The 13,683-nt window shown below is 40.5% G+C and overlaps 1 protein-coding gene across 4 annotated transcripts in view; it reads right to left on the reverse strand.

Annotated features, from left to right (window-relative positions):
• LOC140481240 (serine/threonine-protein kinase Nek5-like) overlaps positions 1 to 13,683 on the reverse strand; it is a 95,429-nt gene that overhangs the window by 74,121 nt on the left and 7,625 nt on the right. For all 4 annotated transcript variants that reach the window (XM_072577128.1, XM_072577129.1, XM_072577126.1 and 1 more), the window contains exons 2-3: positions 9,679 to 9,819; positions 507 to 603 (exon numbers count right to left, since the gene is read on the reverse strand). In XM_072577128.1, coding sequence (XP_072433229.1) covers positions 507 to 603; positions 9,679 to 9,795 — 214 coding nt within the window. In that variant the 5' untranslated portion in view covers positions 9,796 to 9,819. The remainder of the gene's footprint in view (positions 1 to 506; positions 604 to 9,678; positions 9,820 to 13,683) is intronic.

The raw sequence follows: 13,683 nt of genomic DNA on the forward strand, positions 1-13,683 counted from the left end.
CAAGAAGTTCCAAAGACATTGAAACAGATTCCTGGAGGGATTTGTGTGATGGATGGCAGGGGCAGTATTCAGGGCATGGGAGACCAATACTCTCCTTGTGTTGATTGCCTGGACTTTCATGAAAAGAAAATAATAATATTGAACTTCACAAAACTCAGGGCTACCTGATGGGTCAGCCCAGGTTATGTGTGAACTCCATAATACTGAGGTCATTAGTTTGTACTTCTAATGTAACACTTTTTAAATGCCTTATGGATTCTTTCTCCTAATATCAGCTTGCTGCAAAGGAAGGTAAGGAAGAAGGGATGGTGTTCAGTGTTAGCTTTGTCCAGATCCCATGGTTGAGCAGTTGAGGCACAGAGTTAAGTAGATCTAGGAAATGTTCTGAGGAACAGCATGATAGTGATATGCATTTCAGGTATTTTTCTGGACTCATATTCTGTTGGTTGACTAAGTCAAACAAGCAGACAACTAAAATTTTGGAGTATTTGGCTTTTCTTTCAGACCTTCAAATGAATCCAAAAATTTAACAATGTTCGGATGCTTCATTTTGTCCATCAGTGTCACTTCTTTAAGGGCAGCTTCTCTTTCTTTCTGGTGCATCTGAAAGTAAACACAAAAAAGGAAATCAGTAGACAGTAATAGTAATCAGCAGGCCAGGCAGCATCTGTGGACAGTAAAATGGATCAGGTTGCTGGCCTTTCATTGGATTTGGCAAAGGTTAGAGGAGTAACAGGCTTTAAGGAAGTAAAGGTAAAGTGGCCATAGTCTTTCTGGCTCTTTGGGCTGCCCTCTCATTAGAGATAGAGAGAAGAGAGATGACTCATAGTGGTTTAACCCAAGACTCACCATACATCAAATGAGGGGGGAGTATTTCATGGTATACTCAGCGAATGTAGGAATTGAACGTATGCTGGTAGCATCACTGACCAGCTGTCCAGCTAACTCAGTTAACTGATTCCCAATTTAAGCAAATATGGAGGCAAGGGGAATTAAAAATAAAACGACAGGTCTGTTATAGAGTAGACAGCATTGTTAAAAGACAAAAACAATGAAGAGGCGAGTCAAAAGATACTGATAATGGCAGAAGAGTTAAAATATTGGCCTAGACAAGCTGTAAATGCTAACAGAGCTAACATCAACAAAAGTTGTCCATAAAAATGGAAGCAATAATGATGATATTGTCAAACTGAGTGATGAATCTCTAAGATTATAAAGTGCTTATTTGAAAGATGAGTTACAATTCCTAGAACTTTTGTGAAGTTTAATTGGTGCTAGAGGCTTAGGATAAAGGGAGAAGAGTGGGATTGGAAAGGGGAACAAAAATAATAAACAATGGGAAAGCTCAAGGTCATAGTTGTGAAATGAATGGAGGCGTTCAACAAAACAACCACTCATTCTGTGTTTGGTGAATAACAAGTTGCATGAACATGTTTGATACATTTTGTTACAACAATTCTTTACAACTGAATCAGTTCTTGTTAAAAGGAGACTAGAAGTTGAACCTTTACATCCTGTACACGTTAAAACTCCAATACAAGAAAGAGACTTGAAAAAAGAGACACTATTTTGTGTCAAATGTAAAGAGGATGCTGATTAGTTGAGTCATAATTGACACGGAGAAAAAGTAAGAACAGTCAACTGCCATCCCTTGGGATTGTTTGGTGCAGTGGTACTGTCCCTGCCTCTAAGCCTAGAAGACCTGAGTTCAAATCTCACCTACTCCAGAGGTGCATACTAACATCTTTGAACACTTAATTATAAAATAGATTAACTGTCCATCTTAATTCTCAGACTAGCATGTTGCCATGGGGATATGGTAGTGTATGGCTGTCTCCATAACCTTTATTTTTGTAAAAGGTGTAAAATATTCACAAATTCTACTTATCTCTATAAAACAAGGTCCTGAGTATTTGTGTATTGCTACGACACAGGGTAAACCCCTCTGCAAATTTAAACCCGACACACAGAGACCGCTTTCCTCATACTGTAATCTCTTAAATTTCAAGAGGCAAAGAACTATCCCAGAGGTCACTATTTAAAGTAAAATTAACAATTTTATTCTTAAAGTCCAAAAGAGAACATAAAACAATTATTTACAACTCCTTTCTCTCAAACCTATCTTTTACCTCCCACTCTACAATACTGGTCTGATAAAAAAAACAATTAAAATTTACAAAAAAAAGTCATGTTTCAAAACCAGTCAGCTTTGTCAATTCTCCTTTGTGGATTTATCTAGGTTGGCTTCAGTGTTCTGCTGCACAAACTTCTCATGGACAGCTACCTTTCAGAGAGCTATTTGGTTAGCAGTCTTTACTTGTTGGTTTTCTTGCAGTTCTCCCTCTAGCTGTTCAAAATGTCCGGTTTTATACCCCGAAACATCAGATTTGATTTGAGGTCATAAAATCATTAAATTCAAATTCGATTGGATTTTGTATGTGGGGCAAAATTTAACTGATTCGCCAAATTTGAATTTGTTTTTGTTCCACGGCAACACAACTCCAACTATTTGTTTCAACCAAGTATTACATTTTTAATTTGGTCAGCACACACTGTGCTTTCAGTCAGTCCTTGCTAACTTCCTCTTTCTATTAAGGATACAGTACACCTCTACACCTTCATAATAGTATGTAGCTTCCAGCATGCATAATGCATCACACTGCAGGTGCAGATGATGATCTCGTACTTGTTAAGTGAAGTACCGTCAAGCCAAAAAGAAATTTTGCCTCTCATGTAAATGAGTCATGTGACATGTGTCATGCAAGATATCAACTGTATTAAATAACACTTCCCATTGACCATTTGCATTGTGCAGCATAGAGTTAAACATCACACAACACCAGGTTATAGTCCAACAGGTTTAATTAGAAGCACACTAGCTTTCGGAGCAACTCTCCTTCATCAGGTGATAGGATCATAGAGTATACAGTATGGAAACAGACCCTTCGGTCCAACTTGTCCATGCTGACTAAGTTTCCCAAACTAAACTAGTCCCACTTGCCTGTGTTTGTCCCATATCCCTCTAAAACTTTCCTATTCTTGTACCTGTCCAAATGTTTTTGAAATGTAACTGTACCTGCATCTACCAATTCCTCTGACAGTTCATTTCACATATGAACCACCCTCTTTGTGAAAATGTTGCCCCGCAAGACCCTTTTAAATCTTTCTGCTCTCACCTTAAAAATATGCCCCCTAGTTTTGAACTCCCCCACACTAGGAAAACACCTTTGCTATTCACCTTATCCATGCCCCATATGATTTTAGAAATCTCTGTAAGGTCACTCCTCAATCTCCTATGCTCAAGTGAAGAAACCCTGCCTCTTGCAAAAAATGCCATCCCGTATTCCCAATTTCTCCGCCTCCACCGTATCTGCTCCCAGGAGGACCAGTTCCACCATAGAACACATCAGATGGCCTCCTTCTTTAGAGACCGCAATTTCCCTTCCCACGTGGTTAAAGATGCCCTCCAATGCATCTCGTCCACATCCCGCACCTCCGCCCTCAGACCCCACCCCTCCAACCGTAACAAGGACAGAACGCCCCTGGTGCTCACCTTCCACCCTACAAACCTTTGCATAAACCAAATCATCCGCCGACATTTCCGCCACCTCCAAAAAGACCCCACCACCAGGGATATATTTCCCTCCCCACCCGTTTCCGCCTTCCGCAAAGACCGTTCCCTCCGTGACTACCTGGTCAGGTCCACACCCCCCTACGACCCACCCTCCCCCATCCTGGCACTTTCCCCTGCCACCGCAGGAACTGTAAAACCTGTGCCCACACCTCCTCCCTCACCTCTATCCAAGGTCCTAAAGGAGCCTTCCACATCCATCAAAGTTTTACCTGCACATCCACTAATATCATTTATTGTATCCGTTGCTCCCGATGCGGTCTCCTCTACATTGGGGAGACTGGGCGCCTCCTAGCAGAGCGCTTTAGGGAACATCTCCGGGACACCCTCACTAATCAACCAAACCGCCCCGTGGCCCAACATTTCAACTCCCCCTCCCACTCTGCCGAGGACATGGAGGTCCTGGGCCTCCTTCACTGCCGCTCCCTCACCACCAGACGCCTGGAGGAAGAACGTCTCATCTTCCGCCTCGGAACACTTCAACCCCAGGGCATCAATGTGGAGTTCAACAGTTTCCTCATTTCCCCTTCCCCCACCTCACCCTAGTTCCAAACTTCCAGCTCAGCACAGTCCTCATGACTTGTCCGGACTTGTCCTACCTGCCTATCTTCTTTTCCACCTATCCACTCCACCCTCTCCTCCCTGACCTATCACCTTCATCCCCTCTCCCACTCACCCATTGTACTCTATGCTACTTTCTCCCCACCCCCACCCTCCTCTAGCTTATCTCTCCACACTTCAGGCTCACTGCCTTTATTCCTGATGAAGGGCTTTTGCCCGAAACGTCGATTTCATGATCCTTGGATGCTGCCTGAACTGCTGTGCTCTTCCAGCACCACTAATCCAGTATGAAGAAAGTCACAGCCTATTCAGCCTCTCCCTATAACTCAAACCTTCCAGTCCTGGTAATGCCCTGATAGATCTTTTCTGAACTCTCTCCAATTTAATAATATCCTTTCAATAGCAGGGCGACCAGAATTGTACACTGTACTCCAAAAGTGGCACCCCAATGTCCTGTACAACTTCAATGTGACATCCCAACTCCTATACCCAATGGTCTGGGCAATGGAGGCAAGCATCTACCAGTGACACAACTTTCAAAGAACAATATTGGGGTGATGTTTGAAAGTCTCTCAAAAGTATAACCATTAGGTATGGGTCTTATATTGACAATCATTTATTAAACAATCCAGACTGTGCTAAGAGTTACACTGAAAACCAAGTTAAAAATGACACAAAACTGGGTGTTGTGTGATTTTTAACTTTGTCCACCCCAGTCCAACACCTGCTTCTCCAAATCACTGAAAACTAATGTTTCTGACAAGTTCTAATGCTAGTTCTGATGAGTGCATGAGAAAAAGCTTCAACTTCTGGTCTCCTTTTAGCGATGTAAGTTCTGTCCTACCAAGTAATTATTTAAATCCTTCTCTCAGTGAAGCTCAACTGAACTAATGCATGTATTTATTTTACTTAAGCAAAAATAACTATGGTATAAATATTAATGCATTGATAGAAGCTGCATTTTCTTCCAGCTTTACCAGGCTTATTTCTAAAATAACAACTATAAATGTCAATGATGTGGGAGACAAATAAAATAATTTTATTTCTTGAAAATATGTGGATTCTGTTCCAGTGTTTAAAAACAAAACAAGCTTAAAAAAAGTCCAAACTACCACAAACAGTTTGAACACAGGTGGGACAAGGCATTGGAGACAAATCACTGTCAGGAGGCTGTTTGGTCATTTCAGTAAAATGTTGGGGTGATGTGCCTTTATTGTAACAGTGATTCTATTTTAATCACAATGGACAGGATTTCCCTGGCCACAGAAAACTCAGTTGGTGAAAGGAGGCTAAAGGGCTGAATCCATGAGACTAGGGAAATGATGTGGCAGCCCTATGCTGAGCATTTCCAGCATTTTCTGTTTTTATTTCAGACTGCATCTGCAATAATCTGTTTTTACATGAGATACATGTCTTTACAACATTTATTGTGGGCTGAGTATTCCTGTTCTATCTTCCAATCCTAACAGGGGTTTGCAGTTAAATGCATCCTACCTGTATGATCAGAACCTAACACCTCAAACAGAATTCCTTAATTACTGTCTGCTCTCCCCTGACCATCCTACCTTACCAACCATCACCTTTACCTCCCAACACCAATTGCCCCAGTCTCCATGATTAGATTCCATCCTCTCCATGTCTGCTGCATCCTGATTTTATGCTTTTGCACTGAACATGCAACCAGGCTGTCAACCTAGCTGTCTACATGCAGCTTTTAGCAACAGAAAATAATTACAAGACATCCTGTAGCTAAAAACTGCAGTATGATCAGAAGATACTTACTGCTGGGCTACTTGTTCCTTAGTATACACCACCATATATACCCACATAACCCCTCAACCCCTTCCACTCACTCGCTCTCCCTCCAAACTGTGGAATGTGCTTCAGAGCTGACTTTGGGATGTAAGCAATCTTTTCATTTGAGTAATCATGAAGTTAATGAATTTTTAGATTAAACAAATATTGATATTCATTATTTAAGGACGGATTGTAGTATCAATATAGCCGACAAGAGGGGAGGCCACACTGGATCTGATGCTTGGTAATGAACCAGACCAGGTGTTCGATTTAGTTGTAGGTGAGCACTTTGGAGAGAGTGACCATAATTCAGTTGCGTTTAGTTTAGCGATGGAAAGAGATAGATACATGCCACAGGTCAAGAGTTATTGATGGGGCAAGGGCAATTATAATGCGATTAGGCAAGAATTAGGATACATAGAATGGGGTAGCAAAATGCAGGGGATGCAGACAATGGAGCTGGTTTAAGGAATAGACATTGCGTGTCCTTGATAGGTATGTCCCTATCAGGCAGGGAGGAAGTGATAAGGTAAGGGAATCGTGATTTGTGACAGAAATTGCATCTCTTGTTAAGCAGAAGAAGAAGGCTTATGTGTTGATGAGACAATATGGTTCAGATGAGACGATGGAGAGTTGCAGATCAGCTAGGAAGGATTTAAAGAAAGAGTTAAGAAAAGCAAAGACAGAAAACGAGCAGTCTTTAGCAAACAGAATAAAGGAGAATCCTATAGGTATGTGAGGAATAAAAGGATGACTAGAGTAGGAATTGGGCCAGTCAAAGACAGAAGTGGGAAGTTGAGTGTGGACCCTTTGGAGATCAGAGAAGTGCTAAATGAACATTTCTCATCGGCTTCACTCAGGGAAAGGAGAATATTGTAGAGGAGAAGAATGAGATACGAGATATTAGACTAGAAAGGATTGAAGTTAGTTATGAAGAGGTGTTATCAACTAGAAAGAGTGAAAGCAGACAAGTCCCCTGGACCAGATAGGATTTATCCGAGGATTCTCTGGGAAGCAAGGGAGGAGATAGCAGAGCCTTTGGCTTTGATATGTGAGTCATCATTGTCTACAGGTTTAGTACCAGAGAACTGGAGAATTGCAAATGTTGTGCCCTTGTTCAAGAAGAGCGGTAGAGATGACCCAGGTAATTATAGACCAGTGTGCCTTACTTCTGTTGTAGGAAAGGTTTTGGAAAGGATTATATTAGATAGGATTTATAATCATCTAGCAAGTGACAATTTGATTTCAGATAGTCAACATGGTTTCATCAAGGGTAGGGTGTGTCTCACAAACCTCATTGAGTATTTTGAGAAGGTGACCAAGCATGTAGATGAGGGTAGGGCAGTTGACGTGATATACATGGACTTCAGTAAAGCCTTTGATAAGGTTCCACATGTTAGGCTGTTGGAGAAGATGCAGAGGCATGGGATTGAGGGTGATTTAGCAATTTGGATTAGAAACTGGCTTTCTGAAAGAAGGCAGCGAGTGGTGGTTAATGGAAAATATTTCGCCTGGAGTCCGGTTACTAGTGGTGTGACACAAGGATCTGTTTTGGGACCACTCTGTTTGTCATTTTTATAAATGACTTAGACACATGCATAGGTGGATTAGTAAATTTGCAGATGACACTAAAGTCAGTGGAGTAGTGGACAGTGTGGAAGAATGTTACAGGTTGCAGGGGGACTTGGATAAACTGCAGAATTGGGCTGAGAGGTGGCAAACAGAGGGTGGTATGTGTATGGAATAAGCTGCCAGAGGAAGTGATGTAGGCTGGTACAACTGCAACATTTAAAAGGCATTTGGATGGGTATAAGAAGAGGAAGGGTTTGGAGGGATTATGGGCTGGATGCTGGCAGGTGGGACTAGATTGGGTTGGGATATCTGATCAGCATGGATGGGTTGGACCAAAGGGTCTGTTTCCATGCTATACATGCCTATGACTCTATGACTCTATAAATGGAGTTCAATGCAGCTAAATATGAGGTGATTCACTTTGGGAAGAATAACAGGCAGGCAGAGTACTGGATCAATGGGAAGATTCTTGGTAGTGTTGATGTGCAGAGGGATCCCTGAAAGTTGCCACCCAGATTGATAGTGCTGCTAAGAAGGCATACGGTGTGTTAGGTTTCATTGGTAGAGGGATTAAGTTCCAGAGCCGCAATATCATGCTGCAACTATATAAAATACTAATGCGGCTGCACTTGGAATACTGTGTACAGTTCTGGTCGCCATATTTCAGGAAGAATGTGGAAGCACTGGAAAAGGTGCAGAGGAGATTTACCAGGATGTTGCCTGGTTTGGAGGGAAGGTCTTATGAGGAAAGGCTGAGAGCCTTGTCATTGGAAAGAAGAAGGCTAAGAGGGGATTTGATAAGAGACATACAAGACGATCAGAGGAATAGATAGGGTAGACAGTGAAAGTCTTTTTCCTAGGATAATGAAGTCAGCTTGTACGAGGGGGCATAACTACAAATTGAGGGGTGACAGATTTAAGACAAATGTCAGAGACAGGTTCTTTACTCAGATGGTAAGGGCGTGGAATGCCCTACCTGCTAATATTGTTAACTCAGCCACATTAGGGAGATTTAAACAATCCTTGGATAAGCACATGGATGATGGTAGGATAGTGTAGGGGGATGAGCTGAGAACAGTTCACAGGTCGGCGTAACATTGAGGGCTGAAGGGCCTGTTCTGCGCTGTATTGTTCTATGTTCTATATTCTATAAATACACAAAAGTATTCTAGCATACTTAGAGATTTTGACCTATGTTTCTGTTTCTCATTCTTATGCTTCAATCTCTCCCAAAGTTTCACCCCTCCTTCTATGTTTTCCAGATCCAAAAGCTCTCTTCTCCTGACTTTAGCCTATGCAAACCTCTCTAGTTACCCTACCACCGGTAACCTTACTTCCAACCATCTAGCCCCCATGTTTTGGTATCCCGGCACAAATACTTACATTACTTCCACCTCCCTCGTTTTTTTTATAAGCCTCACTGAAATGTATTCATTTTGACCAAACTTTTGGTCACCTCTTCTATGAATCGCTCCATGGCTTGCCATTTATTTTGCCTCATGCCTCTGAGATGCAACTTACGTTATTTTTCAACATCAAAGTGGTAAGGCACAGCATGTTGTTGAAGATAACAATGGTTATGATTAGGACCCCCATCTGTTTTACCATTTTCATCAAGTTGCTAGTTTTGTTCAGAAATCTGAATTGTTGAGCGTATTGATATTGAATTGCTTAGAGTGGAGGAGACCTTCCTCATTCACTAGGCAGCCTGCTGGCAATGTCCACTTCAGGTTCTATACCAAATTGAAACCAATCCTCTCTTTCGATTCTTCAAATATTAAAGAATCAAATCTTACCGATCAATCATGGACTAATAAGTATCAAGTGAGTGTTCATGATAAATCCACTCCGTATCAACTTAATCATGGATCACCATATAATTGTCGAGAATTGCATTATCATTTTAAAATCTCTATTAACTGAGAAATTTTCTTTTTCTGTGAACACAAAATACAAACTGGCTTTAAAAATATCTATTATTAAGAATATTAAACAATTTACTTGTCTCATGTAAACTATAAAATGTAGATGAGTATTTACATATCAGAAATCTACTGAGGCTTTCACATTACAATAGAATCCAATAGAACTAGACTTTTTTTCAATTTCAAGCTCACCTTTGCAGTTTTAATTTCTTTTACTACAACCCGTGTGTTGTTGTCTTTAGCTTTAACTAAGAAAGCTTTTCCAAATGCTCCTTGTCCAAGGAGTTTGATGACTTCATATTTATCCATTGTGGCAGTTAATCCTCAAGAACACTGAAATAGAAAAATACATTTTTCTAATTGTAAACGGACTTATAAGACATGTTTTTCTTGCAGACTTTGCATTGTTATAATTGACACAAGCTTGTGGTGTGACTTGGATAACAATTTGCATGCACTTTTTTGGGAGGCAGACTCACATCACTTCAGGTTGCTCCAGGCCACAATAAAACCCGATATGTTACAGTCAGAATTTTATGAAACTCCTTGGTCAATCGGATAATAGCTATTAAATTTTTAACATAAATTTTAAAATTTGTTTTTAGAAATAGCCCAGGAAGACGAACATCCAATTTTTGCCATCAATCAAATGTATAATGCTGACTTAAGCTGACCAGTGATTAAAACTCTGGAGATTGCACAAAGTTCAGTTTTGGCATAACTGGGAGGAGAGATGGTGAAATTTGGTTTGGACAGATAACAAATGCTGAAAAATCAGCAGCTCTTTTTGTATTCTAACCAATATTATTTTCCACTAAAAAAAACAAAAGAACTGTGGATGCTGTAAATCAGGAACAAAAACAGAAGTTGCTGGAAAAGCTCAGCAGATTTGGCAATTTTCTATTGACTTGAACTATAAACTAGACCAGGTATAATGTGGACTTCACCAGTTTCCTCATTTCCCCTCCCCCCCACTTAACCCCAGTTCCACCCTTCCAGTTCAGCAGCATCCTCATGACCTGTCCCACCTGTAAATCTCCCTTCCCACCTATCCGCTCCACCCTTCCTTCTGACCTATCACTTCCATCCCCACCCCCATTCACCCATTGTACTCTTTGCTAGCTCCCCCCACCCTTCTCTCTGACCTATTACCTCTATCCCCACCCCCATTCACCTATTGTTTTCTTTGCTACCTTCTCCCCACCCCCACTACCCCCATTTATTTCTCCACCCTTCAGGCTCTCTGCCTGTATTCCTGATGAAGGGCTTTTGCCCGAAACATCAATTTTCCTGCTCCTCGGATGCTGCCTGACCTGCTCTGCTTTTCCAGCACCACTCTGATCTAAACTCTGGTTTCTAGCATCTGCAGTCCTCACTTTTGCTCAGGCGCCCACCTCCTATTACCATTGTAAATGGATACCCACCCTTGTAGAGGCAACATTATTCACAGGACAAAATGTTAACCTAAGAGTAACTACTCTCAATTCTCATAAAAATTCATCTACTCACTAACATCCTTTAAGGCAAGGGAACCAAAGGCTATCTACCTCCTATTTTTACTAATCTACCTATATCTGCATCCACTGCCATGTGAGGCACAACCCGCAAGTTACAGTATAAGTTGCACAACCCTGAAAGAAAAATGGATCACCTAATTTTTGTCCTATAGGGCAATCCTTAATGTCCCCTTGTTGTAGACTCAAGAAAAGAGGAAATAGTGTTCCACATCTCCCTTGTGAGGCTATTCAGGACCTTAAACTTCAATCAAAACACCCTTTATTCTTCTAAACTTCAATAGGAACAAACCCATCCTGTCCAATCTTTCACCATAACATTCCAGATATCAATCCAGTAAACCTCCTCTGAACCATCTCCAATGCATTGACATCCTTCCTTAAATAAGAGTCTAGATTAGAGTGGTGCTGGAAAAGCACAGCAGTTCAGACAGCATCCGAGGAGCAGTAAAATCGACGTTTCAGGCAAAAGCCCTTCATCAGGAATAAAACTGCTCATAGTAATTTGGTTTCACATTGTCCTGTATGATAGAAGCATAATATTTTTACCTTTATGTTTGATTCTTCTTGTAATCAAGGATAGTATACCATTTGTCTTCCTAATAATTTGCTGTTTTCACAAACTAACTGCTTACAACAAATGAACTAGAACAAATAGATCCCTATGAATCTCAGAATTATGCAGACATTTAAATAATACTGTTTTTTTCATTCTACCCGCCAAAGTGAACAACTCGCATTTTCCTACTCACATTAAACTCAACTTGCCCATTTTTGCCAACTTGCTTAACCTATCTATATTGGTCTGCATCCTTGTTACACCATCTTCATAACTTGCTTTCATATCTATTCATCATCTGCAAATTTAGCCATCATGCCTGCATTCCGACTCACCTAAATCACTGATATAAATTGTAAAAGTTGAGGGCTCAGCATAGACTCTTGAGGTATTCTACTCGTCATGGCCTGCCACTCTGAAAAAGACCAATTTATGCATACTCTGTTTATGCCAGCCAGCCAAACTTCCATCAATGATAGCATGTTACCCTCTACACCATGAGCTCCTACTATGCACCATAATCTCTTATGCAGCGCCTTGTTAACTACCTTCTGGAAATCCAAATACAGTACATCAATGAGTTCCACTTTACCCACTGTGCAGGTTGCTTCTTCAAGAAATTCCAATAAATTGCTTAAATACAATTTCCCTATTACAAAACTATGCTGTCTCTTCCCAAAAACTTGAGCTGTTCTATGTGTCCAGATACAACCTCCTCAGTTATTGATTCTAACACTTAGCCAATGATATACATCATGTTAAATGGTCTATAGAGTCCTTTCTTCTACAGGTTTTACATGTGCTACTTTCCAGTCTGATAGAACTTTTCCAAAATCCAACAAATTTTGGAAAATTCCCACCAATGCGTCTACTACCTCATTAATAATCTCTTTTATGACTCTAGGACATAGTCCATCAGGACCCTGAGACTGAACAAGCTGCAGCTCCATCAGTTTGCTCAGTAAGTTATGAGTTTTCCTTTTAATTATTATTTCACTGGCCTATTTCAACTGTTCCACTGTTAGCTTTCCAAAAAATACTCTTAATTTTCCAGTAATTTTCATGCAGCTAATGCATTTCCACCTTAGATTTTCAATCCAGAAATTAAGCATCTAACAAAGCAAATACCCCTTTAATACCTGAAAACAGCTAATGATTGCCAATCAATGCAGCATCTAAATTCTTTAGGTTATGAGTTTCTGTTTCAGATTTTAAGTATACTTTAAAATATTTTTATGAGTTCCTATTTCAGATTTTAAGTATATTTTAAAATATTTTTCTTGCCTGCCTATGTTGCTGTCTTAAACCATCTCCCACCCTACTCTCTTTGTGCCTCTCTTCAGTTTCCTCATTGAATTCAACCACTCTGACTCTCCTCAATCTTTCTTCAGTTTATTTCTCGATCTCTTAATCTCATTGATAAAGGTCCCAAATGCCCAGTTGCCCTGTCTGTATCCCTTTCAGCTCACACTCACACACTTTGTTAGCAAAAATGTTTAATATCTGAACATACATGAAAAAAGTCTAACAGGCAATTTTTTAGATGCCATCCTCCAGCAAAATCTTGATCAGGTCACTGACAGAGAAACTTTACTAGAGATGAAGTGTGAAATACTTATCTGGGAAGAAAACATGGACACAGAAGTATCAAGTCACTACTGATATAAAAAGCAAATTTGATTTAATTAATATTTAGCATACTTCCAAAACTATCAGCCAGCTAGTCTGTAAATTAACATGATGAAAATGTTATCTACAAGTATGATTGTTTTGATTTGTGAAAATACAATCCCAATGTATTTAATGTTATGTTCAACTTGTACTTAATGAAATCTGGCATTATGAAGTTTATTCGATGGAAGGTTACAGTGGTTAGCACTGCAGCTTCACAGCACCAGAGACCCAGGTTCAGTTCCCGCCTCAGGCGACTGACTGTGTGGAGTTTGCACATTCTCCCTGTGTCTGCGTGGGTTTCCTCCCACAGTCCAAAAATATGCAGGTTAGGTGAATTGGCCATGTTAAATTGCCTGTAGTGTTAGGTGAAGGGATAAATGTAGGGGAATGGGTCTGGGTGGGTTGCGGGTCGGTGTGGACCTGTTGGGCCGAAGGGCCTAATTATCTTCA

This window comes from Chiloscyllium punctatum, chromosome 9 (genome assembly GCF_047496795.1).
Source record: "Chiloscyllium punctatum isolate Juve2018m chromosome 9, sChiPun1.3, whole genome shotgun sequence".
Taxonomy (NCBI): Eukaryota; Metazoa; Chordata; class Chondrichthyes; order Orectolobiformes; family Hemiscylliidae; genus Chiloscyllium; species Chiloscyllium punctatum.